Genomic DNA, 24,346 nt, shown 5'->3' on the forward strand with positions numbered 1-24,346 from the left:
AACTGGATTTATTAAAAAAAGACGCACAACAGACAATATTTGTAAATTTATTAACTTAATTCATGCAGTAGAAGGGAGTAAAGCGCCAACAGTAGCAGTTGCTTTAGATGCAGAGAAGGCCTTTGACAGAGTATAATGGAATTATTTATTCAAAGTATTGCAAAAATTCAGTTTACCAGTGAATTATATTAATTGGATTAAAGCATTATATAAGGGGCTATTGGCGAAAGTGACAGTAAATGGATATATATCAAAGCAATTTAACTTAAGCAGGTCAACACGGCAGGGATGCCCACTATCACCCTTATTGTTCGCGTTAACTATAGAACCACTAGCAGAATTGATAAGAACAGAAAATAATATAAAAGGGATAAAAATAAAAGACAAGGAATATAAAATCAGTTTATTTGCGGATGATGTTATAGTATACTTAACAGAACCAGAACTATCAATAAAAGAATTATATAAGAAATTGAAGGAATATGAAGTGTCGGGTTACAAGATTAACGTAAATAAAAGTGAAGCAATGCCAATGAATAATGCGGATTTCTCAAAATTTAAGAAGGAATCACCATTCAAATGGCAAATGCAAGCAATAAGATACCTAGGTATACAAATAAATAAAAATCTCGGCCATCTATTTAAACTCAATTATTATCCACTAATGAAAAAAATTACAGGACGATTTAGAGCATTGGAAAGATTTACCATTAACACTAATAGGAAGGATAAACTGTATTAAAATGAACATTTTCCCAAGGATATTATTCCTATTTCAGGCATTGCCAATACACTTGACAGAGAAATTCTTCAAGGAGTTAAAGAAAATAATAAGGAAATTTTTATGGAAAGGGGGGAAACCGAGGATAGCACTAGATAAATTAACAGAATGGTATAAACAAGGAGGCTTACAACTGCCAAACTTTAAAAATTATTATAGAGCCGCACAATTAAGATACCTATCAGATTTTTATCAAACAAGGGAAAAGCCAGATTGGACTAGATTAGAATTAGATAAAACAGGGGAAAAGATACCTGATCACATATTATATAAATGGGATGAAAAATTGGTACAACATAGAAGTTCTCCAGTATTACATCATCTACTCAATATTTGGAAAAAGATTCATGTAGAAAGGAATAAAACAAATTATCAATTACCAAAACTAATATTGACGCAAAATAAGTTACTCCCTTTTACAATAGATACCTTTCCTTTAGAGAATGGGAGAAAAAAGGGATCAAAAGAATAGAAAATTGTTTTTCAGGAAATAGATTATTATCCTTTGAACAAATGAAAGATAAATACAATATAACTCAAGATACAGCGCTGGCATATTACCAATTGAGATCCTACTCGAAGGACAAATTAGGAAGCAGTCTGAGGTTACCAGAGGAAAGTAACTTTGAATATGTGATTACAGATACAATGATAATCAAAAGATTTATAACAAATATGTATATTAAACTGCAAGAAAAGGAGAATGTGGAAACAAATGGTAAAACTAAACAAAAATGGGAACAAGATTTAAATATAAAGATAAAAAAGGAAACATGGGAGAAGTTATGTTCTGGAATGATGAGAAATACAATAAATACGAGGTAACGTATGATACAATATAACTGGATACACAGACTATACATTACACCTCAAAAGTTAAATAAATGGGACCCAACAGTATGTGATAGATGTTTTCGATGTAAAAAAGAAATGGGAACAACAATTCATGCAATCTGGACATGTGAGAAAGTAGAAAAATTTTGGGAAGATCTAAACCAAATATTAAATAAAATTACAGAAAACAATATACCAAAAAATCCAGAGATATTCCTCCTAAGTAACATAAAAAACAAAGAATTTGGAATTGATTTGGAGGATGCACAAAAAAGATTTGTTAAGATAGCTCTAGCCATAGCAAAAAAATGTATTATGTCAACCTTGAAATTGGAAGATAATTTGAAAATACAACAATGGTATATAGAAATGAATAAATGTATTCCATTAGAAAAAATAACATATAGTTTAAGAAATAATATTGAAATATTTGAACAAATATGGGAGCCTTACATGAAACACAATAGAGAAAACCTACCGGGGACATTCACTACCTAAATTAACGAAAGGAGAAGGAAATGAAAAGAACTGACTCAGTGGAATTTCTTGTTTATTTTTATTGAATGACAACATTGTTTGACTGGTTTAATGTATCCTAGATTTTGTACTTTAAATGGACGGGGTGGGGGGGGGGGAGGTAGGGAAGGTGGGATGGGAGGAGGGAGGAGAAAATGGCACTGTATATATTTGAAAAGGAAAAAGTATGTATCATGGTCAATGTGGTTTATGGTGTGAAAAATAAAAAATTTAAAAAAAAGAGTTCAGTAAAAGCTCACCATTCTCAAGCGGGCATAAACTGGACCCCCTGGTGCCTGAAGTTGTCCCATTTGCTGAGGGTCGTCAATCAATATTTCCACATGTCTGGGACAAGTTGAGGAGAGCATTGGGCAGTGGGTGAACAATAACTGGCAAGTATTCTGGAACACACCATTCTCCACTCAAAAATTGCAGGCTAGGAGGGCAAAATCAAACCCAGTTATTAATATCCAGTGACTGGGGTTTTGAGGGTGGGGTGGGGGTGGTGGTGGTGGTGAAAGTCCACTGAAGAGGTCAGATGAAATCCCAAAGTAAAATGAAAAATAACTAGTTTTTGGAAATTTGACATTAAAAATGGTAGAAAAACCATCAGCAGGTCAACAGCATCTGTGGAAAGAGAATTGGATCGAATGCTTTCAATTGTTCAGAGGAATTTTCCTCACACAATGTGGAATAACTGCCCCACAGGAAGCAATGACGAATTGTGTCAACCTGACATTCTCATGGGGGCCAGGGCACATTTAACCGGGGGCGAGCACAGACTGAAATCATAATTTTTTAATGTTTCTTTTGAAGTCCATTCTTTTCTTTTCTTCTTTGGCTTGGCTTCGCGGACGAAGATTTATGGAGGGGGTAAAAGTCCACGTCAGCTGCAGGCTCGTTTGTGGCTGACAAGTCCGATGCGGGACAGGCAGACACGGTTGCAGCGGCTGCAGGGGAAAATTGGTTGGTTGGGGTTGGGTGTTGGGTTTTTCCTCCTTTGCCTTTTGTCAGTGAGGTGGGCTCTGCGGTCTTCTTCAAAGAAGGTTGCTGCCCGCCAAACTGTGAGGCGCCAAGATGCACGGTTTGAGGCGATATCAGCCCACTGGCGGTGGTCAATGTGGCAGGCACCAAGAGATTTCTTTAGGCAGTACTTGTACCTTTTCTTTGGTGCACCTCTGTCACGGTGGCCAGTGGAGAGCTCGCCATATAACACGATCTTGGGAAGGCGATGGTCCTCCATTCTGGAGACGTGACCCATCCAGCGCAGCTGGATCTTCAGCAGCGTGGACTCGATGCTGTCGACCTCTGCCATCTCGAGTACTTCGACGTTAGGGATGAAAGCGCTCCAATGGATGTTGAGGATGGAGCGGAGACAACGCTGGTGGAAGCGTTCTAGGAGCCGTAGGTGATGCCGGTAGAGGACCCATGATTCGGAGCCGAACAGGAGTGTGGGTATGACAACGGCTCTGTATACGCTTATCTTTGTGAGGTTTTTCAGTTGGTTGTTTTTCCAGACTCTTTTGTGTAGTCTTCCAAAGGCGCTATTTGCCTTGGCGAGTCTGTTGTCTATCTCATTGTCGATCCTTGCATCTGATGAAATGGTGCAGCCGAGATAGGTAAACTGGTTGACCGTTTTGAGTTTTGTGTGCCCGATGGAGATGTGGGGGTGCTGGTAGTCATGGTGGGGAGCTGGCTGATGGAGGACCTCAGTTTTCTTCAGGCTGACTTCCAGGCCAAACATTTTGGCAGTTTCCGCAAAGCAGGACGTCAAGCGCTGAATAGCTGGCTCTGAATGGGCAACTAAAGCGGCATCGTCTGCAAAGAGTAGTTCACGGACAAGTTTCTCTTGTGTCTTGGTGTGAGCTTGCAGGCGCCTCAGATTGAAGAGACTGCCATCTGTGCGGTACTGGATGTAAACAGCGTCTTCATTGTTGGGGTCTTTCATGGCTTGGTTCAGCATCATGCTGAAGAAGATTGAAAAGAGGGTTGGTGCGAGAACACAGCCTTGCTTCACGCCATTGTTAACGGAGAAGGGTTCAGAGAGCTCATTGCTGTATCTGACCCGACCTTGTTGGTTTTCGTGCAGTTGGATAATCATGTTGAGGAACCCAAACAAATGACTGCTTTATAGGGAAGGAGGCCTATAAACTTGGAGCAGAGGCCAAAGGGGCCCATAGCCAGAAAAAAAAGGTTGAGAACACCTGGTGTTGAGGGCTGAACAAGTACAGGAGGGAGAAGGGGTCACAAAGGAATGACTGGAGGAGATTCAAATGGAACACGATTGCCAACACAATGAACTTTGAATCCTCCACTGCCTGCCAGGAGTTTGGACATTCTTCCTGTGTCAACATAGGATTTTCCCAGAGACTTCCAGATTCCTCCCTCCGTTCAAAGGTACTAGGGACTGGAAGTAAATTGGGTGCTCTTGGGCTGCTCAGGCTTGTGGGCTAAAAGGGCCTGTTACCGTGCTCTATGTCCAAATTAAAATTTTAAAAAACCAACCCATTTGGACCTGCCGTGCATCCTGTGCTGTCCTGTGTGCTGTGTGCATCACAGCAGCTGAGGAAGACAAACATGGCCTTGCACAGAAGGAAGGACTTCCTCTGGATTGCTTCTTGTCTCAAAACTGTGATTGAGTGAGTAATCACTCAGGCTCCCAATGGAATTTCACAAGATGCATGGAAAGTTTGCCTCCACCTCAAATGATTTTGAAATGGGCAAAAGAACAACAACTACTTCCAAAAATCAGACACCTTCATCTTCCAGATAAGCAAGGCAAAGGAAAGTCAACAACAGTGGTTAAAATGGGCACCCCTCCTTGCAATCCCATCCTGCTGGCCTGGAACACCAGTTTCCTCCCACCCTCCCAAAGCATCGAGGACTGGGAGGTTAATTGGGTGGCAAAGGCTCCCAATGGCTGGAACTAGCTTCTCTAATTTTCACATCAAAAAACCAAGGAAGCGACATTATCAGCACAGTCAAAGGCTAATCAGATAGAGTGATAGAAGAGAGAACAGGCCCTTTGGCCCAACTGGTTCATGCTGATCAAGTTATGACTGAGCTCATCCCATTCGTTAACATTTAGCCCATATCCTTCCAAACCCTTCCTATCCACACGGGAGATCTTTGCGCAACTGAGTGAGCAGAGTGGGCTGCCTCAACAACAATCCCACAGGGGTACGAACATCGATTGTGAGGAAATGTTTTTGAGAGGTTAGTCGTGGCTAGAATTAACACGCACCTCAACAAAGGCCTGGACCCACTGCAGTTCGCTCATCAACACAATTGCTCCACGGCAGATGCAACATCTCCGTTCTGGACTGGATCGCCTCGAAAACAGAAACTCAGACACTGCTGCTCTTCAGTCTTCAACACCATGATTTCCCCCCCACCCCCATGCTGGTCAACAAGCTCCAAACCCAGGGTCTCTGCACCCCACTCTGCAACTGGACCTTTGACTTTCTCATTGGAAGACCACAGTCAGTACGAATTGGACACAACACAGGTGCACCTCAACGATGCTCTGCTCATTATCCACTCATGACTGTGGGGCCAGGCACAATTTCAATGCTGTCGACAAATTTGCCCATGAAACCAATGAGGAAGAGTACAGGAGGGAGAAAGATCAGCTCATTGACTGGCCTCACAGCAACAACATTGCACTCAATGCTAGCTAAACCAAGGACTTCAGGAGGGGAAAATCAGGAGAACACAACCCAGTCCTCATTGAGAGGTCAGCAGAGGAGAGGGTCAAGAAACTCAAATTCCTGGGTGTCAACACCTCAGGGGATCTGTCCTGGAGCCTCCAAGTCAATGTAATCATGAAGAAAGCTCGTCAGCGGCACAACTTTGAGGAGATGCAATACATCACCATGGACTCTCAAAAACTTCCCCACAGGAGAACATTCTGGTTGCATCAGTGTCTGGTTCAGAGGTGCCAACGCTCAGGACAAGAAAAAAAACTCCAGAGGGTTGTTAACTTGACCTGCGACATGACAGGCACCAGGCTTCACTCCTTCAAGGACATCGACAAGAGGCGGTGGCTGAAGAAAACAGCCTCTAACCTCAAAGACCCCCACCACCCAGGACATGGCCTCTTCACTCTGCTATCTCAGGAAGGAGGTACAGGAGCCTGAAGACAAGCACTCAGCGGCACAAGGACGGCTTCTTCCCCTCCACCATTAGATTCTTGAATGAACCACAGACACTGCCTCACTTTGACTTTTTCTTGCACTTTAAAAAAAAATTTTGCAAGGTGGTTCATATCAATAAATTCTCATTCTGAGATCAGACTTTAGAATGTCAAAATTAATTGTACCCACTTCTCCAGTTTCCAAAAAATGGACCACACTCAAGTGAAAAGAATGCCCCTCAGGTCCCTCTCAGACCTTCAACCTATGCCTTCCAGCTCTAAAATCATCTACCCTGGGAATAAGACTGTGAGCACCCTTTGCCATATCCCTCTTGATACAAGCCTCCATTGCCGAAGATGCCCTCCCATTATCCTCCAGCCCTCAACATTCTAGTGATGTTGACTGATGTAGAGTGTGCCGCAGGTCAGCGATCTGAATTCGGATGTGAGTATAGCAGCCCTGAGAACTGTGGCCAGTCATGATTGTTGGGGATTCAAAGCTCAACAGCCATTAACAATCTGGCCCAATGCCCTTCACAGCCTTGTGACATCCCACGGGAATTTTACACATATGGCCACTGTTCTAATCTCAGAAAGGGAGTCACCAATTTTGACAAGGCAAGCTCTGACAAGCAGCAGTATAACTTTGAGGAATGTGTTAGCAATGACGAAGGGACAATGGTTGGACTGGAACCCAGTGATCCACAGCCAGTATTCAAATAAAAGTGCTATTGTTCACAAGGGGCAAAAAAAACATCAACAGACTGTTGCAGCAATTCATAAACATAAAATGAACAACCAATTCTGGTTTTCGATAGTCTTTGCTTTAATCAGGTCACCCTGTCTTCCACAGACCAGTTTAATTCTGTCTGAACCCCAAGGATTAAGTTTGTGGTCAACTGGGAAAACAAAAGAATGTGATAATTTTTTCCATTTCATCCAACAATAAGCAGCTTTAAACAGAAGATTAGTTCAGTAGATTATTCTCGTAGATGGCCTGCTGCTAGTTTAGGTCAAATAATTCATCCACATTTATGCAGTGCAACTCTGATTATCGAAAATGGTCGGGACCAGGCCTCCGTCAGATAAATGTTTTTTTTCCCCAGAGAACTGCTCAACAGCAAATCACTTGTTAGTGTTGAAACAACATCAAACAACAAGAAAAGGCTTTTTAAACATTAAGATAATGATTAATGCTCACCAAAAAAATGCGGGCTGTCACCGATTACCAACACCTCCCCACAGAGGCCTGGCAGCCCAACGACCACGGTCAGTACGGCTCCGAAAATTTTTTTCGGATAAATAAGGATTTCTGATTTGTTTCGGATATTGTCATTGATCCGAAATTTAAATTTTTTTTTGGAACAATGAGGATTTCGGAGAATCCGATTTCAGATCATCAGAATTGTACTGTGTCAATCTGGAATGAAAAGCTAGTGTCGGATCCAATTAATTACCACAAGTACCTCTCCAGATACACAGTTACAACATTTAAAAAAAACAAGTAGTTTTGACGAATCTCTTAATCCTCCAAATATATGGAGCTGTACATGACTAATGATCACGAGTTGACTGTATTTTCATTTATATTGTACAATGTACACGAATACCGAAATTCATACTTCTTTTTGAATATTTGATTTTAAAATTTTGAGTCTGATACAAAATTCTTAGATTGAAAAATATATGTGGAAATATAACAAACACCCCCCCCAACCTCCCTTCCCTGAAATTCATACTTGTTGCAATTGAACAGGAATTTCATTTAAAAATGACAAAAACTACAACAAGTGTATTTAAATGAATTAAAAGGAGATCATGCAAAATAGATGGATAATAAATATTCACTGTTTTACTTATGCCAAAAGGACGATTTGGCCATTACGCAGACAATCCTTTTGGAGCATTCAATTTTGCAAATCAGAATAAATATGCCCCACGCAGACTGATATTTTATGGCAATCCTGAAGAGCCGTTTATCCTGGTTAATGTTTGTGACTCAGTGAACATCACTGCAATAGATGATCTGGTCATCATCACCATTCAGATTGCTTTGAACAAAACGGTCTGCTGCATTCCCATGATGTACAAGTGCCCACTTTTTCAGAGTATTTCATTGGCGATAAACTACTAGATCATCCTTAAAGATGATATCTGATTGTTTGAACATCTTTTCTCACTACATCCTACACTGCATTTAGTGGCCGCAAGATGGAATGCTTTCTTTTTTCAAATAAATTTTTATTTTTCACACTGTGAACCATATCAACCAAACGTTTCTCATTAAACATACACAGTGGCATTTTCTCCCTTCCCACCCCCCCCCACTCTCCCTCCCCCCTTCCCACCCCCCTCCAAAACCCATATATATTCAACATATACAATACAATAAAACAATGCCTTGACTCAATGAAAAATAAACAAGAAAAATGCGTTATATGCTTTTACACACTGAATCAAATAGTTTTTGTCTTCTTATCATTTTAGGGGGTGGAGGTCCGCGGTAGGCCCTCTCTGTTATGTTCCATGTATGGTTCCCAAATTTGTTCAAATAATGTGACTTTATTTTTTAAATGATATGTTATTTTTTTCCATAGGAATGCATTTATTCATTTCCATGTACCATTGCTGTATTCTCATGATCTCTTCCATTTTCCAAGTTAACATTATACATTTTTTTACTACTACTAAGGCGATCACAATAAATCTTCTTTGCGCTTTAACCAATTTGAGGCCTAATTCCTGACTATTTATGTTACTTAGAAGAAAGATCTCTGGATTTTTTGGCATGTTATTTTTTGTGATTTTATTTAATATCTGATTTAGGTCTTACCAAAACATTTTCACTTTTGTACATGCCCAAATTGCATGTACTGTTGTTCCCATTTCCTTCTTACAGGGAAAACATCTATCTAATAATGTTGGATCCCATTCTTTTAACTTTTGGGGTGTGATATATAACCTGTGTCACCAATCGTTATAAATCTTTTAATTATCATTGTGTCTGTAATCACATATTCAAAGCTACTTCCTTCTGGTAATCTCAGTCTGTTTCCCAATTTATCCTTTAAATAAGCTTTCAGTTGATGATATGCAAACATATTTGTACTTCAAATGTTAATAAATTATTTCCCAAAAAAACAATTTTCTATTCTTTTGATTCCTTTTCTCTCCCATTCTCTAAAGGAAAGGTTATCTATTGTAAAAGGGATTAGTGGATTTTGCGTAAATAATAATAATTTTGGTATTTGCTAATTTGTTTTTTTTTCTTTCTAAGTGGATCTTCTTCCATATATTAAGAAAATGATACAATACTGTTGAACTTTTCTATTGCACCAGCTTTTCATCCCACTTATAAAGTATAAGTTCCAGTACCTTCTCCCTATTTTTATCTAGTTCTTTCTTAGTCCAGTCTGGTTTTTCCCTTGTCTGGTAAAAATCTGATAAATACCTTAATTGTGCTGCTCCATAATAATTTCTTAAGTTTGGCAACTGCAAACCACCTTGGTTATACCTCTCTATTAATTTATCTAACGCTACCCTCGGTTTCCCCCCCTTTCCACAAGAATTTCCTTATTGTTCTCTTTAGTTCATTAAAGAATTTCTTTGTTAAGGGAATTGGTAACAATTAAAATAAGTATTGGATCCTTGAGAAGACATTCATTTTAATGCAATTTACCCTCCCTATCAACATTAGCGGTAATTCTTTCCAATGTTCGAAGTCTTCCTGCAATTTCTTTATTAGTGGCTGATAATTTAGTTTGTAAAAGTGGCTTAAGTTATTATCTAACCTGATACCTAGGTATCGGATTGCTTGTGCTTTCCATCTAAATACAGATTATTTTTAAAATTCTATATAATCTGCGTTACTCATTGGCATCACTTCACTTTTATTTGCATTGATCTTGTACCCCGATATTTCTTCGTATTCCTTCAATTTCTTATTTAATTCTTTTATTGATATTTCTGGTTCTGTTAGGTATACTATGATGTCATCTGCAAATAAGCTGATTTTATACTCTTGTAGAGCTTGTCGAAAGAACCAAAGACTTTTTGATCCAAACCAAGGCTTTTATTAGCAAAAGACAGGAGCTCTTCGCAGGTGGCCGACCAGTCCGGAATGATCCGACCTGGCTAGGGACACAACCCTTTAAGGCCCAGACAGTAGGCGAGGCTAAGCTCTCAGCCAATCACTGTAAGCACAGTCATTACACTCTAGATACTGTAACTATATACATTGGTGATAGGTCTGTACTATCACAACTCCTCCTCCTTTATTTTTATCCCTTTTATTTTATTTTCTGTTCTTATCAGTTCTGCCAATGGTTCTATTGCTAAGGCGAATAATGAGGGGGATAATCGACATCCCTGTCTTGTTGACCGACAATTTAAATTGGCTCAATACATATCCATTTACTGTTACCTTTGCCAATGGTCAATTATATAATGCTTTAATCCAATTAATATATTTTTCTGGTAGATTGAACATCTGTAATACTTTAAATAAATAGTTCCACTCTACTCTGTCAAAGGCTTTTTCTGCATCTAAAGCAACAGCCATTGTTGATTTCTTATTTCCTTGAACTGCATGAATTACATTAATAAGTTTACAGACATTATCCACTGTTTGTCTTAATCAATCCAGTTTGATCTTGTTTTACTATTTTTGGTACACAATCAGCCAATCTGTTTGCTAATAATTTTGCTATTATCTTATAATCTGAATTAAGTAGAGATATTGGTCTACATGATGCTGGTGTTAGTGGATCCTTTCCTGTCTTTGGTATTACTGTAATTATATCTGTCTTACATGAATCTGGCAAGTTTTGTGTTTCTTCTATCTGGTTCATTACTTCCAGGAGAGGAGGAATTAATAACTCTAAATGTTTTATAGAATTCTACTGGGAATCCATCCTCTCCAGGCGTTTTATTGTTTGGCAGCTTTTGAAATATATCCTGTATTTCCTCTATTTCAAATGGTTTTATCAGTTTGTTTTGTTCTTCTTCTTGCAGTTTCGGCAGTTCAATTTTAGCTAAAAACTCTTCTATTTTATTATCTTTCCCCTCATTCTCTGTTTGGTATAATTGTTCATAAAATTCCTCATTGGGTTATATGTAATTTGTTTGTCCTTTTTCCTTGATGCCAATACAGTCCTTTTAGCTTGTTCTGTTTTAAGTTGCCAGGCTAATATTTTATGTGTTTTTTCTCCCAGTTCGTAATACTTTTGTTTTGTTTTCATTATGTTCTTCTCCACCTAGTACATTTGTAAAGTTTTGTATTTTATTTTTTTGTCTGCCAATTCTCTCTTTTTTGTTATATCATCCCTTTTTACTAGTTCATTTTCTGTACTTACTTTCCAACTGCTCTATTTCCCGATTGTAATCCTTTTTCATCTTAGTCACATAACTTATTATCTGCCCTCTAATGAAGACTTTCATTGCATCCCATAATATAAATTTGTCTTTCACTGATTCCATGTTTATTTCAAAATATGTTTTAATTTGGCGTTCAATAAATTTTCTAAATTCCTGCCTTTTAAGTAGCATGGAGTTTAACCTCCATCTATATGTTCTTGGTGGGATGTCCTCCAGTTCTATTGCTAATAACAGGGGTGAATGATCTGAAAGTAGTCCAGCTTTATACTCAGTTTTCCTGACTCTCCCTTGAATATGGGCTGACAACAAAAACATTAATACTTGAGTATGTTTTATGCCTACTCAAATAATATGAATATTCCTTTTCTCTTGGGTGTTGCCTCCTCCATCTATCCATAAGTTTCATTTCCTGTATTGATTTAACCATAAATTAGGCTACTTTATTCTTTTTGCTTGTCTTTTGTCCAGTTTTATCCAACATTGGATCCAAATTAAGGTTAAAATCCCCTCCTATCAATATATTTCCTTGTGTATTTACAATCTTCAAAAAAAATTCCTGCATAAACTTTTGATCCTCCTCGTTAGGTGCATATATATTGAGCAAATTCCAAAATTCTGAGTATATCTGACACTTTATCATTACATACCTCCCTGCTGGATCTATTATTTCCTCCTCTATTTTATTGGTACATTTTTGTTAACTAATACGGCTACACCTCTAGCTTTTGAATTATTATGTTGCTGCTGTGACGTATCCTACCCAGTCTCTCTTTAATTTGTTATGTTCCACTTCTGTTAGATGTGTTTTCTGCACAAATGCTATATCTATTTTTTTCTTTTTTCAGTAAATTTAATAGCCTCTTCCTTTTAATTTGGTTATGTATTCCATTAATGTTTATAGTCATATAGTTCAACGAGGCCATCTTATATCTTGTTTACACCTCTTTTCCACTTTCTCACCTCCTTCATCCCCCTTTTTCCCATTTTCATCTCCCAGTTTTCCCTTTTTAAACTCAATGTATGACAACACATTTAAAACATAAAATACTCCAACAATTCCCACATCCAATATTACCTTCACCCCAAATGCCCCCCCCCCTCACTCTGAGTTGCCCCTTATCCCTTGCCGGGCAACCACAACTCCCCTTTCCATTTGGATTGCGATCTTGCTTGCAAACGTCAACTGATTTCGCAGTGATGGTTATTCTCTCCCCACCCAACCCCCCACAGAAAACACTTTTTTTTTTACACATAACAACGCTCTCCCTTTTTCTCCCCCCTGACTTCCTTCCCCTCTCTTTTCCCTCTTTAGTTCTTTACATATACATTGTTTTTACATCTTTATATATATTTTATCATCGTTCTTCATTCTTATTACAACTCTTCATCTCTCCTTCTGTCCTCCAAACGCTCTGCAAATTCTTGTGCTTCCTCCGGATCCAAGAACAGTCTGTTTTGCTTCCTGGGTATAAATATTTTAAGTATGGCTCGATGTCTTAACATAAATTTATAATCTTTTTTCCATAGAATCGATTTTGCTGTATTAAACTCTTTCCTCCTCTCTAAGAGTTCAAAACTTATGTCTGGGTAAAAAAATATTTTTTGACCCTTGTATTCCAATGGTTTATTGTCTTCTCTAATTTTATTCCTTGCCTGCTCCAGTATATTTTCTCTTGCCATGTATCTCAAAAATTTTACTAAGATGGATCTTGGTTTTTGATGCGTCTGTGGTTTTGGGGCTAGTGTTCTGTGTGCCCTTTCTATTTCCATTTCTTCCTGCATTTCGGTCATTCCCAAGACCTTTGGGATCCATCCTTTTATAAATTCCTTCAAATCTGTGCCTTTTTCACCCTCCTTTAGGCCCACTATTTTTATGTTGTTTCGCCTACTATAATTTTCCAACATATCAATTTTCTGAGATAACAACTCTTGTGTCTCTTTAATTTTTTTGTCACTTTCTTTTAATTTTTCTCTTAAGTCGTTTACTTCCATTTATACAGCCGTTTCTCATTCTTTCATATTTTCTACTCTTTTCCCAATTTCTGTCATGACCAGCTCTAAACTTTGCATTTTATCTTCTATTCTTTTCATTGCACTAAATTCTAATGACAACCATTCTTTTAATGCTCACATGTGTTCTTCAAAAAAGGCTTTATCTATGTTCTGTCCATCTGTTTTACGTTCTATTTCTCTGTGAAGATCTTGGTTGTCTTCTTCCCCTTCTTCTGTATCTGTACCTGTGTTTGTGTCTTCTTCTCTTCTTTGTATCTGTGTCTCTTCTGATTCTCTTGATGAGTTGCTTGTATCACTTTATCAGGCCTCTTCTTGCTGGGCCTCTTGCTGTTGGTCCTCCCCTCTTGGGCTGCTCATCTGTCGGGGCTCCTGCTGCTGCTCCTCTTGCCGTTCACCCCGTTGACTTTCTTCCTCGTCTGATTCCTCACTCCCTCTCCTGCTGCCTTCCTCATCTTCCAGCTGAGAGCCCTGGTGTCGGGCATCCCTCAGCTGGTCGCGCCGTGGCTGCCCGCTCCTCTGCTGAGCCCCGCTCTCATTGGTGTTTCCTTTTACCTTTGATTGCAGACATTTGTTTGGATCAGAGAGCCATTTTTGCAATCCACCGGTCAGGGGGTCGCGACTCCACGGGGTTGGCACCAACCTCAGAGATTGGGCGCTCTTCGCCACCATGGATCCCTGTTTCTTCGTGCAGGTAAGGCCTTCTTCATTCTTTTCCGGTGACTTTTCTTTTCCCCCTGTTGTTTTTACTTTTTCCTTCTTGGGTGCCATCTTCTTTCTCTTCTCTGCAACTTTATCTTCTATTTCTTATATTTTTTATTTGTTGAACTTTGTCTTTCCTTGATGTTTTTTTCTTTTTTTCTGGAGAGGACTGGTTTTACCCGACCGGCCACAACTCCATCACGTGACTCCTCCCCAAGATGGAATGCTTTCTAATCATCAATTATCATGGTGGTTCAGGTTGAGCTTCATCCGCTATTGCACACAGACCAGCCCACAGTGCTTAGAGCCAGAGCAACACCCAAAATGCTAGAGGAACTTCTGTGGCCTAGTTGAGGTCTACAAGATTATGATAGGCAGAGATTGGGCAGACAGCCAGCACCCTTTTTAAAGACAGGGTAAGAAAAGCAAATACCAGCGAGAACATCTGGACAAAGTGAGGGGACAAAAGTTTTGGGGAGATGTCAGGGTAAGTCTTTTATTTATGCAGAGAGAGCTGTGGGTGCCTGGAATGCATTGTCAGGGATGCTGGTACAATAGGGACTCTTAGACAGGCACATGGATGAAAAAAAAAGAGAGGGTTATGAGTTTTTGAGTCGGTTTATATGGGTTGGTCCAACATCATGGGTCAAAGGGCTGGAATTTTCTCAGTTCCATGAACTCAGCAGGTCAAGCAACATCAATGGAAGATAACAGATAATCCATGTTAAGCAACATCAATGGAAGGTAAAAGATAGTCCACGTTAAGCAACATCAATGGAAGGCAAAAGATAGTCCACGTTAAGCTCAAACCCTTCTTCAGGAAGGCAGACAACCCAAAATGCTGTTCTTTGATCTATTGATGTGTGCTTATTACATGGAATGTTACAGCACGAGAACAGGACTTTGGCCCCTCCTGTCTACCCGAAATGACGCTAACTTCAATTTTAAATCTGCCTGAACATGGTCTACATCCTCCCATTCCATGTGTCTGGCTGAATGCCTTTTAACCAATGGTAGTGTATGTGCTTCAACCACTTCCTCTAGCAGCAGGTTTCATTCTGTCTTTAACTTGCCTCGCACATCTCATTTAAAAATTCTCCCCCCTCTCATCTAAAAACTATACTCTCCACTATTTATACATCTGTGTTATTAATATCCTGTAAATTTAGACGACAACATAGAGATGCAATCCAGGATCTGCTGGATCCAAGCAGCAGTCCGCCAACCTGAAAATTATCTGTCATTCTTTGACAAATTTACCGCTTGTTATGAAAAAGTGAGTCAAAGTTCCTCACCACAAAAATGCCACATTCCTTCCTCTGTTGTGACTTTGTTGTGCTTTCCTGACATTTCGTGAAACTCAACGTGCCTGCTCAACATCCCTCAGCTTCATCTCTGGAGAGACCAGATTTCAAATATTGTGATCAGTTCTGGTCACCTCACTGCAGGAGAGATGTGGAAGCTGGACATACAGCATGGTAACCGGCCATTTTGGCCCACAAGTCTGTGCCGGCCAATTTATACCCCATTAACCTACACCCCAAGTATGTTTTGAATTGTGCGAGGAAATCAGGGCCCCTGGAGAGAACCCATGCAGACATGGAAGAACGTACAAACTCCTCACACAGGATTCAAACCCCGGTTCCGATCGGTGTCAAGGCATTGCGCTAACCACTACACCAACCGTACTGCCCAAGGTTGTTGACTCGATTGGAAAATAGATCTTGTGACCCAAGGTGAGAAGAGCTGGGACTTTCCTCTTTGGAGCAAAGGAGGGTGAGAGGTGACTTACTAGAGGTCAACAAGATTACGAGAGGCACATTTAAGGTAGGCAGCCAAAACCTTTTTCTGCAAGGCAGGAACAGCAAACATCTTGACAATGTGAGGGAAGGAAAGTTGAGGGGAGAGATCTGAAGTATTTTACCTGGCTGGAATGCCTTGCCAGGTGTGGTGGAGGAGTCTGCTACAAGAGGCTCTTAGGCACTTAGATGAAAGAAAAATAGAGGGTTATGTGGTGGGGAGGATTTCATTTTTTTGGGGTAAGTATAGACGGGTTAGCACAACATCGTGGACTGAAAGGCCTGCACTGTGCTGCAATGCTTTATATTCATCTCCAGGGTAAGGGACTTCACTTGTTCATGCTTTCTTGCCAAATTTGATCTCACCTTCTACCATCCTGCTTGTCACACTTGTTGAACAAACACGTGTCTATTTTATTACATGGTGACCAGGATTTCAGCTGTGATGTGATGAAGTTGAATTTTCAATGCTATCCCCAAATAAATGTCTGTGAAAAATGCCAGTTCGATAAACTGATCACTTGGAAGGAAGTCAGAGGAATAGAAGTGCAGAAATACCAGATATAACACTGAAAAGATGGAACATAGAACAATACAACGCAAGATTAGGGCCTTCAGCTCACAATGTCTGTGCCCAACAGGGTGTCCAAATCCCTCTGCTGCCAGCTGAGACCCAGCTCCCTCCATTCCCTGCAGACACCTGTGTCTTTGTAGAACCATCTTTAAGGTTTCAATTGTCTCTGCTTCCATTGATATCCCTGACAACCATTCCAGGCTCTAAGAATAATTGCCTTGCAAATCTCCCAAAATTTACAACCCCTCCACTAAAATGCATCCCTCCTTTTCCTGAGGGAGAAGATTCTGACTGTTTTCCCGACCTTGACTCAAACTTTTACCAGGTCTTCCTTCAGCCTCCCCTGCTCATACCCTCAAAACCAGGCAATATTCTGGTCAATCTCTTTTGCCTCCTTTCCAAAGTGTCCATATCCTTCCTGTGAAGAGGAAACCAGAACTGCAACTTATACTCCAAGTGCAGTCGAACCAGTTTTATTTCGCTGCAAAATGACTCCATGTTCGATGCAATCCAAAGAAGGCTCACCAACAGCTAATATTTCGTGAAGTGTTTAAGGAGATTCGATAGGTCACCAAAGACTCTCAAAAATTCTGCAGGTGTACCATGGAGAGGATTCTGTCTGGTTGCATCACTGTCTGGTACCAAGGTGCCAATGCACAGGTCAGGAAAAAAAAACCAAGAGAGAGAGAGAGAGAGAGAGAGAGAGAGCAGTCAACTCACCCAGCTACATCACGAGCACCGGTCTCCACTCCATCGTGGACATCTACAAGAAGCAGCGTCTGAAGAAAGCAGCCTCCATCCTCAATGATCCCCACTGCCCTGGCCATTCCCTCTTCACTCTGCTACCACCAGGAAGGAGGTTCAGGAGCCTGAAGACTCAGCAATAAAGGACAGCTTCTTCCTCTCCGCAATGAGATTCCTGAATGGACAATGACCCACTTTCTCCAATTTTCTTGCACTATTTATTTATTTTGAAATGTAATTTTGAGCAAAATTTGCACCTGTAACGCTGGTGCAAAGCAACGAATTTTGTGATGTTCTTGACAATAAATTCTCATTCTGAAATGATCTCCTTCCTTTTATACTCATCGTTCCAACTGATGAAGGAGAGCACGCCAAATGCTTTCTTTACCATCCCATCAACTGGCATGGCTACATTCAGGGACGATGAACCAGGATCACCAGGTCCCTCTGCACATTAATGCTGTTAAGAGTCCTGCTATTACCTTTACCCTTGTTTCCAACATCTCTGGGATTGGGAGATACCAGATATGTGCATTTTCCGGTCATTTACAACTGCATTGAGAATAAACAGTTTAAAAGACAAAAATTAAATACTGTACTGACCCTGAACAAACTTCACTTGCCTGAATATATAAACCTTAAAACATATAATTTTATTTTCAGTTAAATTCTTGGAGAATGATTAACCGTCACTGCATCTGCAGGTTCCTCCCCCTCCATGAAGCCACCCAAAAGACAAACAATAACATTATAGATAATGAATCCCACACCACCACCCCCCATCAAGTTTACAGATAGAGCCTCTGACCTGGGTGACACTTACTAAGCAGGGATAAGGAGCCATTTTAAGAGTCACCCCAACGGCGAGGGGAATCAACCTGGGTGATGCCATTGCTGTTTCACACAACTTTATTCAAACAACTGCTCCGAGCAAAACATGACCAAGGCCCTCTCTCCGCTGGCTGAATATTTGCTTGCATTGTCACTAAAGGTTTACGTGTTACTTCAGAGAACATTTACTTTTACAATTTTAAACGTGTGTATTTTTTACCCATTATTTTATTCTTATTTATTTTTTAAAATTAATTTTCCTCTTGTTTTTTGCCGGTTGCTTGAATCCTGGATACCAGGGTTTTACTGCACACTTGATCTCCTAAGTACAACACCTCACCCTCGTCTGGGCTCAAGTGCCCCAGCCTGGTCTGGGCTCAAATCCATTGGCCATTTCTCTGACCTGCCACACATCTTTGCACGATGACAAATTTCTCTCCAGCTGGTCATCCAAAAAGCACATCTGATACCAAGCAACCAGGAAGAACCAAAATGCTTGTATTTATTTTAAAAAAAACCATTTAGCTCTTTGGGAAATCTGGCCTTCATCAGAAGAGAGTAGCATTCCTTCTTACCGCTCTGTGGATGTGCTTCTTAATGAGGATGTAAAGTATTGGCAGGGTGATGTAGGCTATGAATTCCCAGATTTTGCCCGTTAACAGCATCCATAAGATATTATCTTCTGCCTCAATGCTGATCCAACACCAGCCCACTGATACGTCAGATGCATCGTAGCCTATCTTTTGCAGGCTGACTGCAGCCATGGTGATCACGAAAGGCACAAGCCAACTGTCGAGAAAACACACACATCAACAATCACTTCAAATGATGTCGTGCAGGTGCTGGTCTCCAGAGCCACAATCTGTCAGAGGAGCAAACCACAAAGATCTGCTGACACCATGAATGAAGTAAAATCTCAATGCTGGAGAAACTCAGCAGGTCAAACAGTGTACCTGTTGGTGACTCTTGGGAGAGGAACCCACGCTGGTCTGCTGGTGGCTGCAATCAAGGGATAGACCGGGCTGTGACCTGCTGGAGGGGGACCAGGTATTCTGAAGATTTCTTGATCGTGTCAGAGGTTTGGATCTAGACCTGAGGTTGTCAGTGGTTTGGACTGAAGGCTGTGTGGCTGCAGAGGCATGGACACTCAGTGATTCCAAACAGACTCTCTTTTGCTTCCCTCTCTCTGACTATAAGGGAAGTCGGGCAATTTCTGCTGATGGTAAATCTTTGTTTGCCTTACAGTGGACTAAAGGAGATTTCATGTTCATTAGCTTTTATGTTTCATTAAATTATAATTAAAAAAAGGATCTTGAAAATGTCCTGGGACCACAGATTCCCCACAACTGACAGCAGGGCGTTCGACAGCCATGAATCTGACAATGATCCCAAGTCTCACTGTCACCTTTGCCTCATTGAAGCTGCTTCAGCGAAGGAAAATTCCTTTCAAGATCGAGGGAGCCAGCCAAGCAAAGTCTCACTAATTACTCGCAATTACGACTATTAGATTTTCTCAAGGAAGCGTTACTTTTGTACTTGGAGCTGTCTGGATCAGGAAGCAAGGAACACCTCTCCACCGTAGAGCTCACTGTGACAGGAAGGTTTATTCTGGGCAGTAAATTTACACACATCCCTCCAGATGGCATTTCTATAAATAGGATGTAGTTATAGAGAATGAAAATTGCTTTAAGTTTGTTGATCACATCCCCGCTGCAAAGAAAAACTAATTTAGAGCTGAATTCCCTCTATTACTGGGGAGTTTGCAAGGATTTGGGGGTAAATGAAACTGATAAACCACTCGTGTCTCCTTCCTTACTTCACCATTGCAATTCTCTTTAACACCACACGAAAATGTCACTGTTAAAATGTCCTTTGCACTTCAGCAGAGCCTTGTTTAAGACCAAATAAATGCAGGTTGCTGGGGACGGTGGTCAAGGGACTCGCTCCAGGCGACGGACTGCCAGCAACTGTGGTCAAGGGACTTGCTACTGGCGACCGTGGGCCACTGGCGACCGCGGTTAAGAGGCTTACACTGGGCTGGAGACTGGTTGAAGGGGGCCCAGGTATCGGAAATGGGATGCGAGAGGGTGCCAAGGGCTATGTCATGTCAGACGTTTGAATCTGGAGCTCGAGCTGCTGATGGTTTGGACTAAAGTCTGTGCAGCTGTGGGAATGCTGGAGGCAAATCTATGGACACAGTGACTCGGGGGTGAGGCGGGTGGGGCTCATCCTTTGCTTCCCTTTCTCTGACTGTAAGGGGAGTGGAGCAAATCTGCCGATGGCGAATCTTTATCTGCTGTTCAGTAAACTAAAGGAAATTTTATGTGACATCACATTTTCTGTTTGATGACATGACAATAAAAGAATCTTGAATATTCCTGCATTGTTTGCTTCATTTTCTGCAAAACAACAAAAGCCCATAAAAGATACTTCATTGTCGAACCTGGCTTTATGGTTCCAACGACTTGCTTTGGACCCAAACCAATGTCTATCCTCATGGAAGATTGCACCCCAACACTGTAATTTGTTTGGTGTAACTGCCCCACCTTCTTCTCATGATCATTGGATCTGCACCCTCAAACACATGAATAACATGTGACGGGTGCATTGTGGATACGAACATCTCAGGTTGGGCACGGGCTGGTTGCTTTCAGCCTGTGGTGTAACAGGTTGTGGGTGGTACAGTTCGTGTCGCATTAGCTCAGTGCTATTACAGAGCCAGCAACTCCAGATTGAATCTGGCGCTCTTTGCAAGGGGTTTGTACGTTCTCCACATGGGTGACCTGTGGGAGCTCTGGTTTTCTCTGACTGTTCAAAATGTACAGGGGTCATTGGTACAGGGCACGGGCTTGTGGGCTGGAAGGGCCTGCACGTCTCAACTTTTTAAATCTAAATTGGATCCAAGCAGCCCTGAGCTTCTTTAATGGACAAGTATTTTGGGATGTTTGGAATTAATGAGAGGAATTCAATGCAAGCCAATTTGCACATTTCTTTATCATCTCCCACTGAACAGAATATGGTGTTCTGCAAAGCCTCAGAATTCCTCACCGTGATTTTGGAAAGCAACGAGGTCATCCCAGAAGAGTGGATCATCTGAGTGCCGAGAGAGACAAAGGGTGAGATTAGGAAGGGCTGAGATAGGGTGGACAGCCAGCACCTTTTCCCCAGGGTGATAAATAGTTCAGGACATCGGTTTAAGGTGAGGGGAGAAGCAAGAGGCAAGTTTGTTGCCCAGAGTGGTGGGCGAGTTGCCGTGGGTGGTGGTGGAAGCTGGTACATGGGGGATGTTCAAAAGAATCTGATCAGCACGTAAATGTAAGAAAAATTGAGGGTCATGGGTGTGAAGGAGGGGTTAGATTGTTGTGGAGCAGGTCATTATAAGTCAGTGGGCTGAAGGGCCTGAACCAAGCTATAAGGTTCTCTGTTCTAACTGTGCGCTGCTTGCTTTCTAATACCTTGGCAGATCATTGCAGTCCCAGTAAACCAGTGTTCGCTCTTGTTGACTGGACTAGGTTCAGGAAGACTTGAAATAATTAGCGGGTCACCCACAAATTCAGTTCAGCAGCGTCAAACAAAAAGAATGCAGACAGTCCAACTGACTGCAAGTTATACAGTCTCACCAGTATAATTTACTGAGCAGAAGTTTGCAAACTCATTCAGAGCTTAACAGGTAACAAATTGACAAGAAATTGAAATACTGAAGTTGTGCAGGAGGGAACAAAACACATAAATGTTCACTGACGTTTAAGATTGATGAAAAGTGGAGAACAACATAACAATTAAAACCTCAAGAACTTCATGTGAACAACATTAAAAGTGGATGCAATGATGAGTCCAGAGAAAACATCTGGAGAATCTGCAGCTGGATGCAGAATCCCCATTCCCAGTTTTTCCAGACTCATCATAGAAGCAGGTGGACGAGGGGAGAGAGAGAGAGAGAGAGAGAGAGAGAGAGAGACACACACACACACACAGAATTGGTGTTGGACAGTACACCAAGTGCCAGAGAGAAGATAAAACGCTGAATGATCACTGACGGCAGAAACATGAGCCCAGCATCACCTGACTCCTTCAGAACATAACAAAAACACATCAGCAGGAGTCAGCCAATTAAAAAAAAAATTGGGCTTTGCCAGCAAGGCCACCATTTGGGCTAGAGAAGCCAGTGAACTACTGCAGAAAGTGACCCAAAGGCTGATTAGGGGTGGAGTGGGGGTGGGAAGGGGGTGGTGGGTACAAGAAATAGGAGCAGGCCCTCCGACCCTGCTCCATGGCCGATCTGGCTGGGAACTCAGCTCCACCTACTTCATATCCACTTTTATTCAAATATTTCTCTGTGCCTTAAAGACAAAGACTCGAATGCTTCCTTGGGCAGAGAATTCCACAGATTCACCACTCTCTGTGAGGAGTTACTCCCCCAAATCTTGAGGCTGCGAACCCAAGTTCTAATCTCTCTTCCCAGTGGAAACAACCTCCCTCCTTCTGTCTTATCTACTCCTTTCACAATTTCATACATTTCTGTTTGATTTCCCCTCTTACTTTCAAACTCCAATGAGTGCAGTCCCAGGTTTCTCAATCTCTCCTCAGAAGCCACCCCCCCTTCATTTTCAGAATCAAGCTGGGGAACCTCGTCTGCACCACCATCAAGGCCTGAATATCCTTTCTCTTATGAGACCAGATCTGTGCACTGTTGTGCAGGTGAGGCCTCCACTTTAGTCTGTCCCCAGCTTCAGGAGTTTGACCAGCAGTGAAGGACACATCTCCAAGTCAGGATGGCGTGTGACTGGGGAGAGGAGACTTGCAGTTCTGATGTACCTGTCAGAGGTAGAGGTTGTGGATTCGGGGGTGATGTTGGCAGAAATCTGCAACACACAAGTGCCTCTGATCATATTGACATTGGACATTCTACCCTTCAACACAAATAAGGCAGCACTCCATCACAACAAGTTGGAAGAAGAAATCGGAGAAAAAACCCCACAAAAACTTGCAGATGCTGAGATCTGGAGGGAACAGCAAGAGCTGGAGTGACTCAGTTGGTAAGAAACGTCTGTGGCGGAAATGAGCAGTTCATGTTTTGGAGTTACGTTGTTTTGCCCACACCTTGATGAAGGGGCTCAAGCCCCAAATGTTGCTCATGTAGCTTTATCTTAAGGGAGACGGTCTCACCTGCTGCATTTTTCCAGCATTGTGTTTACAATTCAGGTTGGGACCTCTCATTGAAAATAATGTGGGGGTGGTGGGGGGGGGGGGGGAAGCTTGGAAGTGAAAGGGGATTGGACAAGTGAAGAGACCACAGAGAAGTTAGTGAGAAAAAAAAACAGGATATGAGATGGAAACTGTGGGACCCAGATACAGGTAGTGGTTAGTGAACATGAGGAGAATCAATATTCATACCAAACTGTGCAGAAGACCAGCCCCGCACCCCCCTCCTCCAATCTCAGGCTGCAGTACAACTTTGGACTGCCATTCACTGTGGAGAAACTTAGATAAGAGCATAAGAAACAGGAGGAGGAGTTGGCTAACCGACCCATCGAACCTGCTCCTCTGTTCAATGAGATCATTGACTCAACTCCAACAACCTGCCTTTTCCCCATACCCCTTAATTCCTTTTATGTAAAAACCTATCAAACCGAACCTTAAATATGTTTAATGACATCACCTCAACTGCTTCCCTGGGCAGAGAATTCCACAGATTCACTGCTCTCTAGGAAAAAAGAGTAATCTCCGTCTTAAATCTACTCCCCTGAATCTTGAGGCTGAGTCCCTTAGTTCTGGTCTCACCTACCAGTGAAAATAATTTTCCTGCCTCAATCTAATTTTATATGTTTCTAAGATCTCCTCTCATTCTACTGAACGCGAATGAGTATAATCCCAGATTATTTAGTCTCTCCTCGTTGGTCAATCCCCTCATCTCTGGGGTCAACCTGATGAACCTCCTCTGGACTGTCTCCAAGGCCAGTACAGGTATGGAGATAGAACGACACACAGTTCTCCAGATGCAGTCTCGCCAGTAGAGTTGCAGCATGACCTCCCTGTTCTTGAAT

The 24,346-nt window shown here is 41.4% G+C and overlaps 1 protein-coding gene across 1 annotated transcript in view; it reads right to left on the reverse strand.

Moving 5' to 3' along the window:
• gpr157 (G protein-coupled receptor 157) overlaps positions 1-24,346 on the reverse strand; it is a 35,822-nt gene that overhangs the window by 10,134 nt on the left and 1,342 nt on the right. Inside the window, exon 2 of the mRNA XM_069918402.1 lies at positions 18,878-19,091. Within this exon, the coding sequence (XP_069774503.1) occupies positions 18,878-19,091 (214 nt within the window). The remainder of the gene's footprint in view (positions 1-18,877; positions 19,092-24,346) is intronic.

Source organism: Narcine bancroftii, chromosome 2 (assembly GCF_036971445.1).
Source record: "Narcine bancroftii isolate sNarBan1 chromosome 2, sNarBan1.hap1, whole genome shotgun sequence".
NCBI lineage: Eukaryota > Metazoa > Chordata > Chondrichthyes > Torpediniformes > Narcinidae > Narcine > Narcine bancroftii.